The sequence below is a fragment of the Alnus glutinosa genome, chromosome 3, assembly GCF_958979055.1.
Source record: "Alnus glutinosa chromosome 3, dhAlnGlut1.1, whole genome shotgun sequence".
NCBI lineage: Eukaryota > Viridiplantae > Streptophyta > Magnoliopsida > Fagales > Betulaceae > Alnus > Alnus glutinosa.
In genome coordinates this window covers 4,412,720-4,436,717 of record NC_084888.1, presented here as the reverse complement: position 1 = coordinate 4,436,717, position 23,998 = coordinate 4,412,720, and the positions used below count along the sequence as shown (strand labels likewise).

The 23,998-nt window shown below is 36.3% G+C and overlaps 3 protein-coding genes and 1 non-coding gene across 4 annotated transcripts; 3 read left to right on the top strand and 1 right to left on the bottom strand.

Annotated features, from left to right (window-relative positions):
• Positions 1-2,113: 2,113 nt before the first annotated feature.
• TRNAK-UUU (transfer RNA lysine (anticodon UUU)) lies at positions 2,114-2,186 on the top strand. The gene has a single exon. It is a non-coding gene; the product is annotated as a tRNA-Lys (tRNA).
• Positions 2,187-2,418: 232 nt separating this feature from the next.
• On the top strand, positions 2,419-3,268 carry LOC133864990 (protein RALF-like 34). The gene has a single exon (XM_062301450.1). The coding sequence runs from the start codon at positions 2,661-2,663 to the stop codon at positions 3,060-3,062; it is 402 nt and encodes a 133-aa protein (XP_062157434.1). The 5' UTR covers positions 2,419-2,660; the 3' UTR covers positions 3,063-3,268.
• Positions 3,269-11,703: 8,435 nt separating this feature from the next.
• Positions 11,704-13,179, top strand: LOC133863775 (mitogen-activated protein kinase kinase kinase 20-like). The gene has a single exon (XM_062299866.1). It carries the CDS (start codon positions 11,814-11,816, stop codon positions 12,909-12,911), a length of 1,098 nt encoding a protein of 365 aa, XP_062155850.1. The 5' UTR covers positions 11,704-11,813; the 3' UTR covers positions 12,912-13,179.
• Positions 13,180-18,343: 5,164 nt separating this feature from the next.
• On the bottom strand, positions 18,344-19,688 carry LOC133863776 (uncharacterized). The gene is made up of 3 exons (XM_062299867.1): positions 19,132-19,688; positions 18,777-18,962; positions 18,344-18,664 (listed from the first exon to the last, which is right to left on the bottom strand). The coding sequence occupies exons 1-3, from the start codon at positions 19,618-19,620 to the stop codon at positions 18,380-18,382; spliced, it is 960 nt and encodes a 319-aa protein (XP_062155851.1). The 5' UTR covers positions 19,621-19,688; the 3' UTR covers positions 18,344-18,379.
• Between the last annotated feature and the right edge of the window lie 4,310 nt (positions 19,689-23,998).

The following is a 23,998-nucleotide window of genomic DNA, read 5'->3' as shown; positions in this document are numbered from 1 at the left end:
AACTTAATTTCTCCTTCAAATGAAATTGTGATGAGACTGGATTCCTATTTTGTGAGCAATCGAACAAGGCTAGTAAATGCTAGTGAAGAGTGAGTTATCAGTGTGACATCAAAAAATACATCAAAGTCTGTACTATCTTTACCACATTGCAAAGGAAGAGCAATTTGAAGGGCAAGAAAGACAGAACAGACCTACGTGAACAGGGGCAAGACCTACACACAAGCCCTAGCCCCCAAAATTTTAAAATTTCTTCCAAAAATTATAGGGTCTCATTGTTAAACCCTTTTTGGGGTGTTTCTACTTTGAAATTTTGAAATTATAGGGCTTCTTCTTGCATGACTTTCTAGCATGCTATGTGTTTTTGAGATGAGTAAATTCTTCAGATAATTTTATTGGAGGAGAGCAAGTTTGTTGATCCATTTCCTATGTACATACTTCCTTTTAACTGTTGTTATATTTTCAGGTGTGTTGATTCTGTGCAATAGGTCTGTATCCTATAGGTAAGGTCGCAAGGATAGACCTACATACAAGAACGGCCTCCAAATTTTTTAAAATTTCTTCCAAAATTATATCCTGAACATGATCAACAAACTTAAAAACATGATAGTAAAAATGAACTATGTATCGAGAAAAGTAATCAACAAACCTGTTGCAACTCTTCCGTAAAATTATTTAAAGAATCTACTAATCTGAAAAACATTTGAGCCTGCAAGAAAGTCATGCAAATTCAAATTTTCAAACTAAAAGCATCACAAAAAGGGCAAATGCTCAAGCAATCCGAACCCCATTTGCTTGTGCTATTCGAACACTTATATATGAGATCCAAATTAATAAACTCTCATATGAGAGGAGACTGTCCTATTACACAGAATCCAACTCCTTTTCCCCTATAGTGCATCTTTGCCACTAAGCCGGTTCTAAGTTTTGGGCTACCAGTCTGGCCCAAAGCTTAACATCCAAGTATGGAAATAATTGGTGTAACAAAACAATTATCCACCCCCCCCCCCCCCAAAAAAAAAAAACACTCTCCTACATGACAGACTACTAACGATATGGAATATGTGCAAGGAAAAATATTAATTATACTAATTTATAGAATAATCCAACATCATTTGTATGAAATAATTACCATGTGGCCGTTGTAAGATTGGGCCCAGAAAGAGTGAAGCCGAGGTTGGTGGAGTCCAAGCTATATGGCCTTTCTTTTTGGGCTCACCTGCATAAACCAGCATCAATCCAGCCAGATGATCAGCCCAAAAAGAACGCGGTCCAAACATTTGGACCCATCGTTCATTGTCCTTATACTAATTAGTTGTCTTTGCTCAAGAAATCCCCCAAAATAAAACTCTCACTTTTTGTTTTTTTCTTTTCTTTTTTTAGTAGAATTAAAATAAAAAGAATTAAGAACTTTATAACTTTATAATTGGTAGGATGATGGAATCCAATGTTCCGGTGCCAACTCTCAAAGCCAGTCCTGAATGATTGAGGCAGGGACCTAATGATTCGGTGGTTTAAGTGTGTAATAAATTCAGAAGATGGTGAATAAAGAATGAGTTAAAAATTAAAAATTAATAAAATAATTGTCAAAATGGTTTTGGAATTTTACACCTCTTCGGTTTTATCTGATTTTATCCGTTTAATTTGATCATAATATCTTAAAATTTTTAGGTATTATAAGATAATTCCGCACAGAATTTTTTAAAATCATAACTATTATTAAAAAAAGAAAGAAAAGATTTTACCGTATTTAACGTATAAATTAACAAAACATAATAAATTAGAAAAAAAAAAAAAACAATTCTAAACTAAACTAATAACGTCTGGATTATTTAATTAAAATTGAGGAATGTTAGACATCCAAACATTTTTTTTTTTTTTTTTTCAGAATTTAGTTCTAACTTAATGTATCACAATCAAATGAAATTTATCATTTTGAAAAATGTGTCACAATCTTGTAGGATTGTGATACATCAAATTAGAACAAAATTCTAAAAAAATGTGTTAAGTGAGAGATGTATAGCATTTTCAATTAAAATTTAGAAAACATAGAATTAGCCTAGAAATTGTAAAACCATTAGAGTAATAACTTAGAAAAAAAACCCATTATTATCTGGCCGTCTTAGCTCAGCTGGTAGAGCGCGTGGCTTTTAACCACGTGGTCGTGGGTTCGATTCCCACAGACGGCGCGACTCCTTTTGGCTTACAATTTTTCCTTTATTCATGACAAAAAAAAAAAAAAAAAAAAACCCATTTCTGTAACCTGTTAACAAAATAATGAAGAAAAAAACAGAGCAAATGGGACCTGCCTATTCGAAGCCCATGCCCATCCGACCACCAGCCGCGTAATTTAAGCGAGAAACAGTGTTTCACTTCACGATGGCCGAGGTAAGGACGCGTCATATCTGTATCGCTGATGCATTGATGAGGCACAGCTGTAAACCTAATCACTTCCCTCACCTTTCTCTCACTGCTGCATGTGATCCCTTGTCCTTGTCTCCCCCTCTACCGTCAATCTCTCACTCACTGTACCAACGAATGGCTCTCAAACCCCCTCACCCTCTCACCGTTGGGACAAATACTCAAGCACCTACTCGGCACTAAACCCACTAGAGCTTCTTTTCACTCTCTCTCTCTCTCTCTTTCTCTCGCTGAGGCTATCCATGGCATATCCGGCTCTGACCAAGCTTCTCATCCTCTGCTCTCTCCTTGTGTTCGTTCAATTGGGTCCGCGTGTTCGGGCTCAGCTTGAGGAGACCAGCTTGAAGCTGATGAGCGACGCGTTTGAGTGGCCGACGACAATGTCGTCGCTGTACGACGACGAGTTTGGCGGCGAGGGGGAGGACGAGGACGACAACAAGGATGGTGGGTCGTCAGGGCGTAGGTCTTTGTTCTGGCATACAGTTGTAAGGTATTACATTTCGTACGGCGCGCTCTCGGCCAATAGAATCCCGTGCCCGCCTCGCTCTGGGAGGTCCTACTACACCCACAACTGCTACAATGCCAGAACCCCAGCAAACCCTTACACTAGAGGCTGCTCTAGGATCGCTCGCTGCAGGAGATGAGAGTGGTCGATTTGGGTTTGAAATGCTCTTTTATTCGATTTATGTTAATGGGTATGTGTGAGTTTTGTTGGGTGTGGGCTGAGAGTGTTAAGCCATCTGGGTAGTGTGAGTTTTGGGTATTACTTAGTCGGTATTATTATCCATTTATGTAGACAATGTGCTTAGACGCTTGCATATGTATGGAAATTTGGCCTGGTTTTTGGTTATGGATGGAGTTATCTTCCTTTCATCTGTGGCATTTGCTCAATTCATTGTGTAGGTCATCACTTATCTCCATCTATACCTCAATTGGGAATTATATGCATATTTCTGTAAGGCAGGGAGCCACGATCGCGAGTGTTTAGTAGATAGCATCCATCTCTGATTGATGGGCAAGATAAGTTTTTTGTGTGTGCTTTACTCATGTAGTATCATTTCAGCTGCCTTCATCAACTACCCCCCCAACAACTTACTCAATGCTGTCACCTACCTTCATCTTGCTAGCCCCAATTTGATGCGGATTAATTTATATTTTGTTATCACATTGCCAAAATGACGGTAAAGCAAAGATTAAATTATTAAATGAATTTCTTTATATCAGTGGGATAAGTTGTAATTTAACAAATAATAGATGACCGGGTCGGGGTCTGCTTTCAACCAAGTCCATTTATGTTTCCCTATATTTTTTCGAGTCATGGGTCATCCTTCTGAAGTGGAACCCTGGCCATTTTCTCATGAAGGGTTTAATCTTGCCTCAGTATTTGAAAGCAGGGTTTCAGCGCAGCTATATGTTATTATGTTGATTAAATAACATTGCTATTATGAACATAACTGCATTTGATTGTTCTAGATATAAACCATAAAGCCAAATTGAGGCTTGATTAATTCTTGCTAGAACTATAAGATACTAAGACAGAAGATTTCTGACACTTCGATAAACCTCTGAGAGATGTGTTGGAAAACTATCATTCCTCAAGCTAAATGGGCCCATGCCCAAATTAGGGCTAGTTGATCCGACTAACCCGACTAGACTCGCTCCGTCACTAGGGTTTAAGAATTCTATAACACCTTAAGGGCTATATCCAGAATACATGGAATAAGATACATTATTCAAATATACTATAAAGAGTAAGTGTCATACTCAACTAAACTGCTGGAAGATCAGTCCAAATCTCACATAATACGGAGAATCCACACAATATGGGAAACATACTCTAAATAGAAGTGCATCAGAGCACTCCAATTATTCTTAGAACCATGTGCTTATATATAGGCTGCTACTCCATGTACAAAATATATACTAAAATATACTCAAAAATTTCGACTCTCAATACTCTCTAAAATTGTCCACTTACTTAGCCATCGGAGAGAGGTTTGTCTCCCCACAACCTCTCTAACATATTGTTTGTTCTACTTTACAAATTATAAAAAACACTCAGAATCAAAGATTCACACGTTACGAGATAGAAATCTGTTCCAACAAGATGTACTCCTGAACCATGGAGAAGCATTCATATTCATATCTAGCTGATGGAAACAATCGCTCCTCCCAGAACAAGGGAGAAAGAACAAATGGGCCGTTACTGCATGTGTTCAAACAGGACCAGTGGGATTTGAGTCCAGATAGCGAGAGCCCAGATCGTTGGTTGGGCTTTTAACATTAACCAAAAATATCCGGTCTTATTATAACATGATAACAATAACATCATTTATTTTTATTGTGTAGAAATAAATAAGGAAAAATATATAAAATATGAAGTGTATATTTTTTTTGTGTTATTTATAGTAATATGAGACCGGTCAGAATAAAAATGAAATGAGAAAATTAATTTTAAATATTATAAAATAATAATATCAAACTATATTAAAAAATATTTATATTGTGTATGACGAAAGGCAAAAAATCTCAACAGAAAATTCTGATATCAGACTAATAAGTCAAATATCCAAAATATATTCTTCGAACATTATTCTAAGCCTGCTTATTAAGACCGTGAAACTCGTTTGGTGGTGACATGGTGTTTAGGAAATAAAAATAAAAAATAGGAAAAGTACGATAATCAAATGAATGGGACAAACCATTATTATATATATATATATTATTTTTTATTTAAAGATTGTTTAGAACCTAACTGAATCGGGCTTATGATTCCCTAAACGTTATTTGTTTTATGATTAAGAATTAGATTTTACAGATAACATCAAAATAAGGTGATTAATGGATTGGGAGGGGGCAGTTCTTATATGTTACAATACGGTCAACGATCAAAAAAAGACATTTGACTGGTGTTAATGTAGTAGTCTTGTTGGGTTGGTTAATTAATCGTGCTGAAGAGAAACTGACCCATTTTAGTCGTCCCAATTAGCGGCGGCATCTGTTCCTACTTTTCTAGTTTCTACTGGCCAGTCTTCAGCACTCAATCCAGGAACGGACTTGGCTTGCCGGTTGCGTCCAGTTATAAAAAATTGAGGCGGGTTTCATAGTATTATAAGTTTAATAACACAAGAAACACGTGTCTCCATACTAAATCTGAACGGCAATCCATAATATGATATTAGAATATTCCCAAAAAAAAGAACCTTTTGATCGATGGAGGCGCTGCGTTATGCTTCCTGGAAAGTTCATGTACGTTCAGTTGAGCGTTGAACTTGGCCCGGTGAACTTGGACCAATACCTACCCTCTTCATTCTTCAACAACGTGAAGCAATTTTCTTGACTTGCATATGTCATGGTTTAACAGTTTAAGCCGCCAGCCGACGGCTGCAACATCCCAATTTTGTCCTCGTGCCCGAATAATACTCAACAGGAAATGCCTAACAGCAGAAGAGATGGATAAATTCGAAATTGAATCTATGAAGTTGGCATTTTATAAAATTATAAGAATAGTTTATTACCCTTGAAATAACAATTTATAACGGTTGGTATAGCAATTATATATATCCAAAATTAGATCATCACAAGTACGTGTATGGCACTACTAGCATTTATCTATTCAAAAGCTAATTTAGACTTATGCTTCGTTTGTTTTGATGTAAAAAAATTTTTGCCAGACAATATTTTCACCAAAAATTTTTTAAAAATGTTTTTCTGCATTTGGTTCATACGCACAGTAAAAAAGGGTCGGCGACTTCTGGCAAAATCTGGTGGTTGTCCAATGGTGGTCCAACGATTTGAGAAGGAGAAACAAGCTTAAACTCAGAAAATAGTTTAAAGTTTTAAAAAAGAAAAATCATTTTACAAAAATTAAATGGACTTTTCTAGTCAAATATTTTACGGAAAATGTTGAAACATTGAAGATTTGAAATACGAGGAAGACTTATTGTTCATGAAAATTCAACATTTTTTTTTTTTTTAATCTATAGAGCTATCTATATTAACAATCTTTTTCCTTTAGAGTTTTCGTCCTTTGATTTTGTACATACATCATAAAGAAAATCTGAAAAGAGGAGCCCCATCAAGAATAGATGAAATCTAGTCGGTGGGTCCAGGTGAAACCTTGAATTCCAACTGGGCCTCATCGTAGCATTCGGCAAGTTGTAGAGGAAAACCCCACCAGTAATAATGCAAGCCGAAAGCAAACGCATATATAGAATTTAGCATTTGTTTTGAAGCAATGCACGGGAGAGGTGATCTAGCGGGTCAAATCGAAGCACGGCTGGCTAGTGGGCCACCACTCACATCTTGAAGCCCACATGAGCCCAAGCTGGGCAATGGGACCCAACCCACGAGCCGTGACCCCTCTTGGTGCACCATTTTCTGTTCGGTGGCTCGTGAACCGTCTGTTCATGTATTCGCGAATCGCTATTGACCATACGCGGCACCACCATCTTCGCTTACGTCAGCTTCAACAAGAAGAGACAAATCACACTATTTCTCTCATATGTTTCCCAAACTGACGGTTTGACGCCGACCCAGATATTTTGCTACAACTCGCAAGGATATTAAACCGATATGTAACTAATTTATGTCTAATTCAAGACTTAATTAAATGAAGACACATATATTACGCTTCTTAGTAAGCATAAAAGGAAAGCTCATTCAAAGAACTGCGTTGTTGTCTTTTTCTTTTTTAATTTATTAAAATCATTACTTTTTTTAAATTTGTACTGAATTTATAGAATAAAGTTAGCAATTTTTTACATGACTTACGAATTCAATATAAACCCAACACAAAATAAATAAATTATGATTAAGAGGTCTGACTCGTTTAATTAAATAGATCAAGTTAAAATTGACCTATATAATCTTATACTATGCTTTGACACGATTCGAACTCGACAAATGAACACAAATTGTCACTTTTACTATAGGATTGTGAACCTATTACATTGGGGACGCCACATCTAGACTGAAAATGTTTTGGACAGACCGTTCATTGAGCTTGTTCGTGATGTTGAAATTGAAGTTCTTCTGGTAGATGGGTCTGACCCAGATTGACCTAGCCAACGTATATAAATACGAATCAAACTTAGAGCCCAAATAGAGTAGTTGGAGTGTGTTGTCCAAGTGGGAGAAGAGCTAGAGATTAGCAGTTGACGCTAGTGGTGGTGATAGTAACGTCAGCAATTATATATGGTGGTCCGGGTCCGGATTGAAAGTGGAGGAGGAAGATGAGGGGATGACTAATTAAGGGGATTCGGTGTGGTTGGATTAAACTATTCTCTATTAAAATTTCATTTACCCTAATGTATCAAAATCTAAACCACAAATTAAAGGAAATATAGTCAATTCAAGGGAAAAGTGACCTCTAGTCCCTGATACCATTTCTTAATGGTATAAAGTGGACTTGGTATTAAAAAGCCTGGACGGTGGCCACTGGCCAGGGCTTAATAATAGGATATTGAACGAAGAAATCCGTGAGTATAACTATAAACTACTTTGCGGCTGTTACTGAGCAGTTAATTTGATTTCAACAGCTTTAGCCTTTATGTCAACTAGAAACCCAGAAAATCCCGAAGATTGCGAAGCTCAATAAATTTTAGCCTTGTCTCTGTTATGAGTGGCAAATACGAGGCACATGACTCAATAGTGAATGGGATGCCTTAGATCCAGCGATTCCCCCCACCTTTAATGTGAAGAAATTGGTAGAGATTGATGGGGGCAAATGTGACACGTTATCAATCTCTTCTCCATGTTTCAGTAATGTGACGTTGGCCCCTTGTCGTCTTCGTTTGAAGTGACGGTAATTGAGGTCGCAGACTTGCAGCTCCAAGTGGGCTGCGCCATCCAATTCAATGAATTCATCAACCGAAGATAGTTAGGAGCACGTGAGTGGAGATTTGGTATTCGGGCTAGCTTTTCAACTAAAAACGGCTGCTGCCTACACAGTTGTGATATTTCTCAACTCAGTGAGAAAAGAAAAGCAGAGAGATGCATGAATTTTGCTGTAAGTTATCAAATACTGAGGTTGGGTCCCAAGGCTGAAAACACGGTGCAACAGACATATATATATTTGAGTTCGTAGAACGTGAGCACATGCGACAGCTCAAGTTGGCAGACCAAAAACGTGAACTCGTAATCCTTCACTCATCTCACCAGTGACAAGCGCGCACTGCTTCTGCCACACTTTTTGCTGATATCAGCTGTAGCTCACAGTTTAGAAAATCTGGTGTGCATACGTAGCTATCCAACTTGTAATTAAAGTAACCTTTTCCTTTGTTTCGGGATCAGATATCTCGTATCTCCTTAAAAAATTACGACAAGTGATAAAAATTAGCACGATTTGCGAATTTGATACGTGGTTAGAAATATTTTCAATAGTTAGTAAATGGGTTAGATAGTCCATTAATCAGGCCCATCAATTTACCAAGAAGGTCGGATCGCATGATTTACTATGTGACATAGCCAAACCCACCTAGAAGTAATCCGCAAGAAGCCTACAAAAAGATTGAGATCTCGATACACTCATAATATGTTTCAAGAACGTTGAGTCTCACATTCCAGACACATAACAACCCCTTGTTTCAGAACGTTGGTACACACGATCCGGATGCGTGAAGACATAAAGGCCGGACATGTAGAACCCCACACTTCGGGTGCAAGAAAGCCCACGATCCGAACGTGTGGAGATCCCACGATCCGAGTAATGGGAGACCCACGTTCAAAGGATCGTCCGGATCAACTCCATTCTATTCTGAGAAAAATCAATTCTCACACTTATTATAAATACCCACAGACACCCAAATATACTCTAACTGAAATTATTCTAATTAAGACATTCGTATACAAAGAGCATAAATGTGCAGAGTCTCACACTAATTTTTCTTTATTAGATAAGACTTGATTTTATAAATAATTCTAAAAAAAAAAATCTACAAAGTAATTGATTTATTGAAATAGTAACGCATATATGACTAATTACAGAATTTCTTGAGTCTGTTACAAAATTGGTCGGACAGGGTTTCCAAATCGTGGGACGTTGCTAAGTACACATGAAACACGCCTTTCGGACTCCCATACAAAGCATGATATCATATATGAGACCCCTACCTTCCGGTCCGAAATTAAATAGGGAATTCAACCACCACTTATTTTGAGTTTCTAACAGAGAAATTCAATTTACCTTTTCATTTCTTGAAGGAACAAATTGGAGGCCCCTACCTTCTTTGACGACTGGGGAGAAAGAGAAGAGGTGGACACATTTGTTTCCACATCAATCCACGTTTTCCGAGTGTCAGTTATGACCCTCGTGGATTTTATTTTTTTGGCCATATATTAAACCTCACGTGGACCGAACGCTTCCAATACAAGTATCATCGGTCTATTCTTTATTGCACTCTCGCCACCACTCATTTTCTATATGCGATTAAAAGAGGTTTCATGCTTCCGACATACAACATATTATTTATATAACTACCCGATCAAAAAGATATAAAAAGATATTATACACTCATAATTTTAAAATATTAATTAAATGATTGTTCATGATTTTTTATTAGTTAAAACTTTTTAAAAAAATCTTATTTAACCTTTTTGAATTGTGGTCGCTTTTTTAGGATTTTCTTTTGAATCAAATTAAATTCTTAAAATTAAATACCCATGTTTATATATGTATATATATACATACACCGTTATTTTTTAAAATTTCGTTAAATCTTGAGCAACGCCTAAATTTTGTAATTTTTTTTCTCTAAAAAAAAAATAGATGGGCATTTTGAGAATTTTGACATTCTTTCATTAAGATTTAACAGACGGGTGAAATTGAAAAAATATTGAAAGAAGTATATACTAAATTAAGAGTTTTTTAAGTTTATATGAGTAATTGTAAATGCGATGAAAATTCGGAAAAGTTAAGTAAAGTTTTCTCAAACTTTTATAATATATAGTGATTTAATAATACACCATTAAAACAGTAACTTTAGAATTTACGAAGAAAATTGAAAGAAAAAATTAAGAAGAAAAGAACAAGGAATTCGGAATCTCATAAAAAAGCCATTGTTGTGGCCCAAACCATTGAAACCAATGTAGAATTTTAATTTATATTCCCTCTCAGCAATCAATGAGAAACTATTGAAATGTAAGAGGGTACTATTCCTATTCCAAGGAGGGGTGGTCGATTATCGATCAGTGTCATACCAATCTCAATAATTTGATAGCCATGGCCAAGAGATAATAATGACAGTAATAATTACTATTTAATTTCATTGTCTTTCCGATTGTTAATTATAACACATTTAAAAGCCAATGATTGAGAATTGCATTTACCCCGTGTGAAACTATTAATTGCATGGAGTTTAACTAGTATGGCCTCCTTTTGCCACCTTTCACTTTAGCAATAATAATAATAATATAAATCTATATCAAAAGAATGCTCTTGCCCAGCATTAATTCCTTTGATATCAAGGGTGGGAACTCGTGTTTATATGTCGAGTTTAGATTATGTTGAGACAAATATATAATATTATAAAGATTAATTATAACTCGACGTATTTAATTAAACGTGTTAAACTTTACAATTTTAATTTTTTAATTTTGTGTTGAATTTGAATCATATTTGCAAATCTTATAAAAAACTACCAACTTTAATTGAGACTATGAATTGCATAGTTTGTTTTGTCTCATCAAACAGTTAGCATCGGTTCATTGCCTAGGCAAAAAAATTTAAGGCCCACAATAAAATAAGGCTCCAAATAATAATAGAATAATTGTTTTATTTCATATATATATATATAAGTTTTTTAGGCCTGAATTATGATTAAAAAAAAAAAAAAGAAAGAAGAAAGAAGAGTCCATGCTCTTTGATTAAAGACTCCAACTATAGTAAACAAATTAAAATTAAATTATTTAATATTTAAATGTCAAAAGTATCTCTGTCCCAGTTAAAAATGTCCACTTAAATTTGCTATGTTGCTTCGTGTAATTACTGATGGCAGTTTAGTCATTTTGCAGAGGATGCAAAAGCCATCACCCATGACCCATGGCACCATCCAAACGGCGTGGGGTTTTGTAAAAATCTTGAAGGATATACCATTATTATCAAACCACGTTTTGAAACTATTTGGGCCAAACTAAAATAGCTCGTCGTTGAGCAAAAATATCATCGAGGATCACGTGCTTTAATCATAGCTTTGAATTGAAGCCGCTTCTCCTTCAATCAAGAAATAAAAAATAAAAAATAAAAAATACAATCCTAAGTATAAAAGAACTCCCTTGCTTTCCGTTTATGCTCAGTTTGTGTTTTGTATTTTCTTTCCCACTAAGCAACGCAAAGAAAGACACAGCAAAGACAAAAACAGAGCAAGAAACCTCAAAGAAGCCCAAGAAACCCAAGGATGGCGTGGCTTCGAGGAGAACCACTCGGTCATGGAAGCTTCGCAACCGTGTATTTAGCGATGCCCGGAAGAAGTTCCGCTCAGGCGCCTCCGCTAATGGCCGTGAAATCTTCTGACTTGTGCAACTCCGCGTCGCTCAAGAGCGAGAAACGAGTACTCGATCAGCTATCGACCTGCCCGCAAATCATTCGGTGCCTCGGAGATGATCACAGCGTCGAGAACGGCGAGGAGTTGTACAACGTGTTCTTGGAGTACGCCTCTAGTGGCAGTCTAGCCGATCAGGTCAAGAACCGTGGAGGCTCGTTACCCGAATCCGATGTTCGGCGATACGCGCAGTCGATACTTTTGGGGCTTCGTGAAATTCACGCTAAAGGGTTCGTTCACTGCGACATAAAGCTTCAGAATATCCTCGTGTTCGACAATGGAGCGATCAAAATCGCGGACTTTGGGCTGGCAAAGAAAGCTCAGCAAAAACAGAGCAAAGAAGAAAACAGAGCCGAGATCAGAGGAACTCCTCTTTATATGGCGCCGGAATCGGTTAACAACAACGAGTACGAATATCCGGCGGATATTTGGGCTCTTGGGTGCGCGGTGGTGGAGATGGTGACCGGAAAACCAGTGTGGAGCTTTGGGTCCCATGTGAACATCTGCAACCTTTTGCTTCGAATTGGGGTTGGTGAAGAAGTGCCACAAGTCCCAAAGGAATTATCTTTTGAAGGGAAAGATTTTCTTGGGAAGTGTTTTGTGAAGGATCCGAGAAAGCGATGGACGGCTGAGATGCTTTTGGACCATCCCTTCGTTGCTGCTCATGATGATCATGACACTGTTCCATTGCAAGACAAAGACGAATCAACGACGCCGTCCTCGTCGCCGAGAAGTCCTTTCGATTTTTCAGAATGGGTTTCGGTGCAATCTTCAGTTGTGGCTTCGCCGGTATCGTCACCGGATTCTGGTAAATTATTTGATTGGGAAGCGAATTTGGGGTTCGGTTCGCCGGCTTCATCGCGTTTTTGTTCTCCGCTGGATCGGCTACTGCAGCTGGTGACTGATGACGCACCCAATTGGTCCTTTTCGGAGAGTTGGGCCACAGTCAGGTGATCGGAATTGGATACTTTTGAGCAGAGGAAGGAGGAGTGGAAAGTAATTTCCGAAGATGTTTCAATTTTTCATGACATCTAACGGTTCTGATTGAGTTTAGTTCATTAACAATTGATTGTGATCCCTTTGATCGTAAATACTAGAATGTAGAGAGATATTTGTTTGGCATTCTGACTTTGATTGGCCACCTCAAGTGGCCTGGTGTATATAGCAAACATATATATTTTTTTTTTTATGAGTAAAAATTTGAAGAATTATTTTTGAGATACGAACTGATATTTTGCAAGATTTGCTTCGATGTGCCAGAAAATTGAGGCTGATATTGAATTATTTCCACAGTAAAATAAAGGGTAACTCTTTGATTGGTTAAAAAAAAAAAAAAAAAAGAGCTTTAAAGAAAAGAGAGGGAAAAAAGAAGGTCCATTGTATCAAAATATCAGATCAACTTTAAAGAAGAGGATTAAAGTGGGTGTGCGATCAGTCAAAATCGTCAAGGGGTGCGGTTAAGCCTGTCTTTGAATGTTTGGCAAAAGACATTGGATTTCCTAAATAAGAGAGGAAGGTGACCAACAACCCACGCAATTACGGTTGCAAATTGGTAGATGAAGTTGATGTCATTCTTGGAATATTCTTCGTTGCTGGACTCAATATTCTTCTGACGGTCTCATTATAATTATCCTATTTAGGTCCGATTAGGTTTGAAATTTTAATATGTGCGACTATTTGAAAATGTTTGAGTTAAAATCGTAGGTTTTATTTACAAAATCACAATGTTAAACGCATCTTAAATAAGGTAAGTGAAACCCAATTGTGAAATATGCCACCATTTAGATGGCAATTTTTCTTTTTTATTCGATCATTATTTTCAATGTTAACAAGGTTGTGGTTGAGCACAATGACTTTAATGACCCCAACATTATGGGCCTGAAAAAGTTAGGAAAGGGATAATGAAAGTTAAAAGTTTTTTTGGTCCCCCTAAGGCCTAATCGAGATAATATGCGTCATTCTTTTGATTTTGATTTTAAAACTATAGCATTTGTTTTTATTGTGATTTGATATTATCAATTGACTTTGTCACTCTTTTTGCAAAGGCAACTGGGTTAAGGTTATTCTAAGGATATTATATTCCGATGCTGAGTATAAATGAAATGTGATATGGGCATATACATCCTTCCAAAGATAAAATTATCTATTTTGACTCATTGCCTAATTACTTATTTGCTTATTGTACCAATTATTCCGTCGCTTAAAAGCATTACCATAATTTAGTAAGAAAAGGCTGCTATAGAATCGTAGACTGTTCGGGACAAGAAACTTAAATAGAATTGTAATCAGACAATTTAATTTTTGAGTGCTGGTAGATATATTACAGTACATTTATATTACAAGTCTTTTATATGCTGGCATAACAGTCTTCTAAAGAGATATTAAACAATTAAATTTACATGTTAAATTTAATTATTAAATTTGTTCGTCCATGTGACATCGCGTGATATTAACATGGACTGCAGTTTGTAAGTGAATTGCTGTAAAAATTCAAACATTTTTCTTAATTTCCTTCCATAATCAGCTAAAATCTTAAATTCAATTTAGGAAGGAACTCTGCACCAACCTTCACAAAATGTTAAACCGTAATCTTTATATTGTTTTTAATTATTTCTTCAACAAATGGCACTGATTTCCTGGAATAAAAGAGGTAAATAAAGAAGAATATAAAAATAAAAAGTGTAACCATTTGAACCCAGTCCATTTCTTTGGTTGCCGTGGACCCCGTGTGGACAAAGTTTGGAGGCTCAATAAATGGATTGTTGGATGGATTTGGGACCCTAAATCCGAAGGTGTTGGATCTGATATTTCTTTTTTTTACCAGTGACCGACAGTGTAGAATATGGGCCTTCACACTTCGGCCCAGTAACTTTACACTTCGGCCCAGTATTTTGCTGCACAAACTTAGTTAAAAAACTATATATACAGTTTGCATTTATTGACAGTTAAGTGTTTTGACCTATAAAATAATAATAATAATAAAAAATAATAATAATAAGACCTTCCAATTTGCTTTTCAGAATAATATTTATTGTATAACAAATGTACACACTTTGTATAATAAATTTGATGTGGAAATAATTTTTATTTTTTTTTTCAAAAAAACAAAATACTTGAAAAATCAACCTTGTTGTACAAAATGTGTACATTTGTTATACAGAAAACATTACTCGTGCTTTGTCTAGGCCGAAAAGCAAAATTAATTCCAATAAAAAACCTTTCATCTTAAAAGCATTTAGTCTTATATATATATATATATATATATATATATATATATATATATGAGCTGTTAGCTATATCGTTATTTATAAGTTTGACGTGACAGTTTGTAATTAATACCTTTTTAAATGTATTACAAATTTGTAACAATTTTTCTTAATTATTTCACTAGTAATGAATTGCCAAATATGTTTGTAAATAACTTTATAATAAAAATTAGTTTTTGAATATATATATTATATTCAACTATAAGAAGTAATTAATTTATTTGAAGAGGATAATAACCCTCTACCCGTAACTAGCACATATGAAAAATGATCCCTATACTCATTTCTCACAACAGTCCCACAACAAGATGACGTGGCTGGTAATATTTTATTATTTTTTTTGTTTTCTTTTTATAAAAAATAATAAAATATTACCAACCACATCAGCTTGTTGTAGGACTGTTATGAGAAATGAGTGTAGGGATCATTTCTCAGCACATATAACTCATAAGGTAAGGCAAGTGCTTCAAGAGTAAGATATGAACAAATTGCGTCCAAATTAAAAAGCTTTAGGGAGTGATATAAGATTCTCATAATATTTTCAACATCATTACCTTATTTCCTAACGTGACAAGTACAAAAAATTGACGTGGTAGTTTATAACTGGTAAAATGATTTGACAAAAAATTTAACTTTTCAACTTAATTAATTAGCTATGGTAAAAATATTATAGTATGTAAACCAATTAAGCATTTTTCTTAATTATATAATAATTGCAATCTATATATTATTAGGAATATTTTGTAATAATGGCTTGATATTAATTGTAATCATTTCAATATTAGGTGATATTTTAATAACAAAGTAATAATTTCATTCATAAAATAAATTATAGCGTTTCGCTATAAAAAGATGTATATGCCGTATGACAATCTATCATGAAAAATACACAATTGTTAAAAGCAATATTTAGAGATTAATCCACTTGAGGAATTCATTTGGAGGTTCGATCTCTTGACACAATGCATTTACCTCTTGAAAAATGATAAAACTCATTATCTTTCTCATCTTTCTTCCCTTTATTTTTTTTTTTATTTTAAGTTATAGAAATTGTCCGGTTCCTTTTAAGGCAAAAAGAAAAGAAAATAAAAAAACACACACACACACACAACCGATAAACTGGTTGCGATTACGGTTATTGAAATGAGAACATCTGAATACCCCAATTGCTATTGCAGTTAATTATGGCAAAATAACTGCAACCGCAACCAATTGTATACCCTTAACATTAACCCCTTAACAAACGACGTTGATTTTTTTGACGTCGTTTATGCCACTATTCACATCATTTAAAAAACGACGCGAACCATTGTATTTTAATTGTTAGGCATAATAGAGCTGTACGATTGAAGCAAAAAGAAAATACAGAGGAAGCAGAATTATCACACTTCACCAAGAAAGATACCCAAATTGAATATGGGCTTCAACAAAGACATTTTATGGCTAACAATAATGTCGTGATTCTGCAGTCTTAGAACAAAGAGTTCGAACTATAGCGAAATAAAAGTTGTATTTGCAATGGATTGAACCTGATGATAGCTCTTGACACAATCATTTGTTTTTCAAAAAGATGTATAGTTTTGACTGTGGATATATATTGTAAATAACTGCATCCGCATGTACATTCGACCCCACAACTCTTTTTTCGTTGTTTCTCTGTATTCCTCACAACACTTTAGATTATATGAAAATATAAAAAATATTTGGCGATTTTCCATACAAGCCAAACACCAAAAAACATTTTCCGAATCATTTTCAAGATTGCAAACAAACAACGAAAAATATCCACTTTTTTTTTAGAAAATGTTTTCAGCTGAATATATTTTCTTACAGAAAATATTTTACACAAAAACTGGCAAAACAAATGAAGCCTAGCATTACTCAAAATTTTAAAATAACCTAGATGTCTCAAATTTTCCTTTTAAAAAATTAAAAAATAATAACTAGTTATTTTTTCAAGAGCAACTTTTAACTATTTCGATTAATATATTTGAATAAAACGAAAATAAAACGGGCTAGGGAGTTGTCAAAAGACTGAAAAGGAACTGCTCCATTGCTCGGTAGTCGGTGCAAATATTAATTGGGTCCGCCCGGCCATACCAACCAGGCCCAACCAGGCCCATCTTTATTTGGTGGTATTTATGGGACAGGAAATATTTCTAATGAAGTAGTTGGCTAGTGGCTACCCAAAGCGCAAGTGACGTGGTTGGGAAGTTACATTTTAAAATCACAATGCAAACAATTAATAAAGACAAAACATGCTAAACAAAAGAAAATCAAATATGCATCATCCGGCCAGTTTTTTTTTTTTTTTTTTAATGATTTTTAAGTTATAGAAACTGTCCGGTTCCTATAAGGCAAAAATAAAAGAAAAAATAAAGAAAATAAAGAAATAAAGAAAGAAGGAAAGCTATAAACAGAAGGTCGTGTCTTTGAGACTCAAGCTCGTTTGATCATTGATGCACCCATTGCACCATTCTTACGGCAGATTGTGTATCCATTACAAAAGGGAGGAAGGAAAAGAGAGGAAAAAGTTTGTTTTGAGCCAAAAAAAAAAAAGGTAATTAACGGAAAAACTTATGATAAATACTGACTAAATATTAGGAGCGAGACATCAATATATATATATATATATATATATATATATATATATATATATATATATATATATATAGAAGTCAAAGAAGTAATGTTATTTTTTGTACTTATTTAAAGTGACGTATTTCTTGAATAATTTTTAATTTTTATTTTTTAAATGAATGGCATAAGATGTTACTTAAAATACAACACATGCATCATATTAGTCCGTGTGAGGTAAGTGCGCAAAGTAACATTTAAAATAATTTTTTTAAAAAAAAGAAAGTAAGAATTTATACCAGGCACCGACCAACCCGTGATTTTGTATTCAATCGGCTACTTCCTGGATTCTCAAGTTCAGTGGGTGATCAGCAATAGGATCCGGTCCATCCGGATCCCTGCAGTCAACTCCTGCTTGTAAGCCTAAAAAAACTGCATATATTAATTGCCACAAATCACTTCCAAAATGATTTATTAATCCATATATTATTCAAAGAAATGAATTTTTTTTTAAAAAAAAAAAAAAAAAAAAAAAAACCCATTATATTCTTAATCCATAATCAACAACTATTATGTTCATCACTTGTAAGTGCACTTGTTCTTGAGAGAAATGGCCATATTCATCTGTTTGGGATCCATAACCACCGAACACTCAACCCTCCTGTAGAACCTGGGCTTCACCAGTTTACCCAAAACATAGGCTTTCGACCGAACCATGAAGTTAAGTGTCAGTGGCACTTGCTCAATTGGTGCGCCATTCAAACTGCCCAAGCTAGCTCCCCCTCCATACAATGGGATACTGCTTCCCTTCAGCATGACTGTTATTGATCTCTGGCTCTTTCGTGATTGATAAAACTTACTTATCTGCAAATTAAGGCCCATATAAACCAGAATCAAATTGAATGTTACACTGAGAGAGAGAGAGAGAGAGAGAGAGAGAGAGAGAGAAATAAGGGACATCTCTCAGGTGGCGTACGGTTCCAGAGGCTACAATGAGTTGAGAATAGTAGAGATCTAAAGGAATTGATGTCACATGGACCCCGAAAAATGTTGCAGTGTTACGAAATGTGAGCGTCACTGTGGAATTCATGGACACCATGTTAGTTGCAACTCCTGAGAAATCCTCACCCGCTTGAATTACAAACTGATCAAATAACATGCTCTGAAATCACATACAATATTCAACAATTACATCACAAGTCTAGGAAAACAAAAGAAAAAAAAAAAACCCAGATCACAAAATTATATATAGTTATAATCTACTAATTTATTTTGTTCATTCTCACTTAAGATAGGAAAATAGAATGGAAATAAAATATGTATGTACGTACCTTCATAGTGATGATGGGTTTCTGGGGACGACTTGCACCCCAGAGAATCAAAGAAAAGGAAGAGAAAAGCACAAAGAAGCCAACAAGGAAAGCAAGTAAATAGCAGCGACGAGTGGTCAGGCCATGTCTCCCATCCTCGTCGTTGAGAAGGCCTTCTTCTTCAATGGCATCAAACTGATCCTTCCGGGGCTTCCAACCCTTCCTCTGGGAGCCGTTGTTCTTGCGGGAGCCGGGCTTGAAGGAGGCGGAGAAGCGAGTGGAGGAGGACTCCCGGGAGTGGGGGCCGAGAGAAGAGTTGGAGTGGGAGTGTGGAGGGGAGCCCATGGGGCTGAGCACTGGAGTGGAGTGGAACGAGTTGGTCGTCTTCTCGCCATCGTGGGAGTCCCTTGAAGGACTCTGCACGTAGTAGACCGGCCTGCGGGGGGACCGTCCCGGCGAGGACTGGCTCAGGCTGCTTACCTCTGAGTCTGTCTTGGCTAGAACTGACATTGTTGCTAATATTCTGATCAGCAAGCAACTTCGGAGATTTAGATGGAGGAGGAGGACTATGACTGTTTGATGATTATTATTTTTTTCCTTCTTTGGAACGTATATCTTGGTGCAGCACGTTATACGTTATGTTTTCCTTTTCTTTATTGTTTACGAAGCCTTGTTTACGAGGGTAATTAATAGGAGATGGTGGATCGCTCGACACTGAGACTCAAGTGAGTAATGGCGCTTGTCTACTTGCTGGTTTTGGTTTAATATATATGTAGGGTTAAATCTTTTATTGGTACCAGACTTTTAAGCAGGGTTAAATATTTTATCGGTACTTGAGTTTTAAGCGTTTTTAAATTTAGTATCTGAGTTTTTATTTGTATCATAGGTGATATTTGAGTTAGGGGTAAAAACTCATTTGGTACTTCTATTAAATTTTCCGTTCAAATTTTAACGACTTGCCACATGTAAATCACTTTTGAAGACTTCAACTAGATGACTTAAAGCTGAAATTTTGGAAGACTTTTAAGAAATGGATGAGTGCATTAATCATTGAGTGTTATTCGCGGGATACAACAATTTTTACTATAAACCTGATGCAATTGTTTATATTTGATGAAATTATCAAATTAATTAGTTAGTGACTAACTTATCAATTATACAATCTTAATTCTTTTACCTATTATGAATTAGCACGTTAATTTGTAACGAAATTGTAATATTCCAGGCTAGCATTTTCTAAATCACAAAATACAGCGGAGGAAAATGATGAAGCCAAGAAGAATATGCAACCAAAGTTGAAATTGTTACAGAATTTGGTCACATGTTATGAGGTTGTGATATAAGCACATGACCTCCATGTTCAAAGCACCACCTTGTTTTGAGTGAACTGGCCGGCCGGACAAGTTAGTTTAGAAAAGAGTAGGCTATGGTATGGATTGTCCGGGTCTTGGGCCATACAAACGCGCGAAGCTCTGGATTCTGGAACACGTAAGCTGCCATGATTGACGGTGACACCAAATTTGGATTCCAAGTGCCCACATATTATTGGGCTGATTACACGTTTAAAATTAAACACAATTTCATTCAAGTAAGAGCACGTGATGAAGTAGGTCCAATTGGATGAGTTGAAGATATTCCGTTAAATTATGGAGAAAGTCAAAGAATTCATGGACATCTCTGTTTAAGGGTTAAATACTTCTGTTCCTTAAGTTTTAAGTTTTGAAAATTTTATTTTTTAGTTTCTAAAGTTTCAATTCGCATCACAGATAATACTTTAGTTTTGGAAAAAGACTAAATTAGTACCTCAGTCAAGTTTTCAAGAGTTCGGCCATCTCATGGCAACATAAAAAAAAAATTCAAGGGGCCGGTCCCACGGGGGTGGTTTGGCCACCCCAAAGGGCCAAAACCCTTGATTTTATATATATATATATATATATATATATATATATATATATATATATATTTTTTTTTTTCTGTCATGGAGTGGCCGAACCACCCCCGTGGCCCTTAGAGTGGTTCCCCCAAGGGCCAAAACCGTTGAAAAATTGTTTTTGTTTAGTGGAGTGGTTCGGCCACCTCAGACTAGTCAAGAGGGTGGCTCCTCTTCTTTTTCTTTTTCTTTTTTCAATTTTTTAAAGTTTTTAATATTTTTTCAATTTTTTAATTAATTTTTAAAGATTTCTTATTTCTTATTTTTTTTATACTACAACACGTGGCGGGCCGTTAGTTTTTTAACGGAAAGCTTAACTGATGTACTAATTCGGTCTTTTCTCAAAATTGAGGTACCATTTGTGATGCGAATTGAAACTCAGATACTAAAAAATAAAGTTTCCAAAATTAAGGGATCAAAAGTGTATTTAACCCTTGTTTAAGAAAATGTTAGAGATACTCCTATTTTCTGTACTGCCTGATTGAGGTGAAAGTGTGGTTACAATTAATTGCTATTAATTGTCTCTAATCGCTAATCGTATTTTTATAATCGCAATCGCCATTTCTTTGGCGATTAGCGATTATAAAATAACTGTCGACTAATTGTTATTTAAAGTTATTATCGCACCGCATAACCACTTTTAAATTTGAGCATTTTTGGTATTTTATTTTTTTATTTTTTTAGTAGTGTACCTATTTTTTGGGGCTTATTTTAGATATTTTTTGAGATTTTTTTTTTTTGCACCAATTCTATGGTTTCATTTAAAACACCATATAAAACGACGTTGTTTTGCATGTATATTTATATATTTATGGGTAGGCGGTTAGCGGTTAGTAACCGCCTTCGCCTACCCTTAAAACCGCTAACCGCCTTGTCCTAAACAGTTAGCGAGTTTTTCCAACCACGTACAAAAGTAGTTAGTGGTTAGCGGTTTAGGGCAATTAGTTACTGCCTGACTTTTCACCCTACTACCTGAAATGGCTGTGCGACTTGGCACTAGTGCGATTAGGGGTGTTGGTGGCATTGTAGCTCTAGCCTGTTAGGGAAAGACTTGGGTGGTTACTGGTTAGTGTATGGCAATGTTATTCCAACCATGAACAAAATACCCCACCCAACCCACCCCACACAACTCGAGATCCGGTAGATACTGCACATTGTAGCCGGGCCACGGATAGGGTTTTTACAAGCTGCAGGGTGCGGGTTTGGGTGCCAAAATGGCCAATACTCAGCCTAGCCCGCCCTGACCTGTGCCCACCCCTAGCTACAATAGTGGCCCAAAAGCAAATTTTGCCAGCCTTTATGGTGGCCAACCATGCACCTCCGATGTGGGATCTGGTGGTCTCGAACACCACGCATGGGGGTTGGGGATGACGTCAACCAAGAGATGAGAAGACAAATTTTTTGTTTGACTCCTTTATTTATGTAATGGTAATAATAAATTCAGGATTGGGCTGTCTTACAGTGGGATATCGTTAGAAAGATTGATACTTTAGAAAGTCTTTTAAGAATACCATAATATAAAGTATTAGAATATTAGAATATTACTTAATTCAAAAGGCTTTGTTGGTACAGTTTCCGGTATGGTGTAAATCTGCACGTTCCTTTGATGTTCTTCACGCTTCTTAATAACTCTGCAAAACAACAAAACCTAGGGACCCTTCCGGGGGTCCCGCTCCGATGCCTAAGTTAGCTTCTGTGAGAAAATAATGCTTTATGCATAAAATTGAGTCTTAGTTTATACCTGGGGTATGAGCCTATTTATAGGCATAGAGGTGGAGTCAAACCTGGATTAGGACTCCTGCTCCTTGTTGATCTAGAACTGCTGACCGAGTTCTAATTGGACTTCAATCCTTTACTAGACTTCTAATTGGATATCTTCTTAGACTTCCAATCTGATATCTTCTTAGACTTCTGATCTGACATCTTCTTAGACTTCTGATCTGATATCTTCTTAGACCTCTGATATGATCATTATTCTTATCTTATCATTATTCTTATCTGTTTGGACCTATTTGACTTTTGAATCTCCTCTTTGGATCGGGTTGAGTGAGATTTATCCCCAACAGTTACCCCCAAATTCCTTTATCCGAAGCTTGCTTGAATAATGGGAATTCCATGTCTAAGGAAACCCGATCTTTGTCTCCTTCTGAAAACCTGCTAACCTGCAAAACCTGAGGGTTAAATCTTACCCCCCATTACTTTCTTGTTTTTCCTTAGGGTTTTCTCCCTGTCTCTTGGAATGGCTAACTCCTGAAAAACCTGCAAAAACCGAGGGTTAAATCCGACCCCCTTTTCTTCTTGCTCTCGGCTAGGACTGATCCGAGAGTTTTCTTCTTGGTCTCGGCTAGGACTGATCCGAGACTCTCAGCTAGGACTGATCCGAGAGTTTTCTTCTTGCTCTCGGCTAGGACTGATCCGAGAGGCTCCTTCTCGGCTAGGACTGGTCCGAGAAGTTTCTTCTTGCTCTCGGCTAGGACTGATCCGAGAAGTTTCTTCTTGCTCTCGGCTAGGACTGATCCGAGAGGCTCCTTCTCGGCTAGGACTGATCCGAGAAGTTTTTTCTTGCTCTCAGCTAGGACTGATCCGAGAAGTTTTTTCTTGCTCTCAGCTAGGACTGATCCGAGAGGCTTCTTCTCGGCTAGGACTGATCCGAGAAGTTTCTTCTTGCTCTCGGCTAGGACTGATCCGATAAGTTTTTTCTTGCTCTCGGCTAGGACTAATCCGAGAGGCTCCTTTTCGGCTAGGACTAGTCCAAGAAGTTTTTGCCTGCAAAAGAAGCGACATCAACGGGTTCCCGGTCCCTAGACCGAGAACACTCCGATGCTTAAGTCAGCTTTATTCATTTATTCTGAAAATACTTATTCCCAAAATCTGGGGAAATTTCTGTCTAGTCTGAATTGAAAATAAAAGTCTAGTTCTTTGCAAATATAAATACTAAAAAATAAAAGCAAGCCTGAA

Excerpts from the sequence above, each read along its gene's own strand:
- LOC133864990 (XM_062301450.1), top strand. The coding sequence starts at position 2,661 with ATGGCATATCCGGCTCTGACCAAGCTTCTCATCCTCTGCTCTCTCCTT.
- LOC133863775 (XM_062299866.1), top strand. The coding sequence starts at position 11,814 with ATGGCGTGGCTTCGAGGAGAACCACTCGGTCATGGAAGCTTCGCAACC.
- LOC133863776 (XM_062299867.1), bottom strand. The coding sequence starts at position 19,620 with ATGTCAGTTCTAGCCAAGACAGACTCAGAGGTAAGCAGCCTGAGCCAG. Across the intron at positions 18,963-19,131 it reads AACCCATCATCACTATGAAG|AGCATGTTATTTGATCAGTT; the intron begins GTACGTACATAC and ends ATGTGATTTCAG. Across the intron at positions 18,665-18,776 it reads TCATTGTAGCCTCTGGAACC|ATAAGTAAGTTTTATCAATC; the intron begins GTACGCCACCTG and ends CTTAATTTGCAG.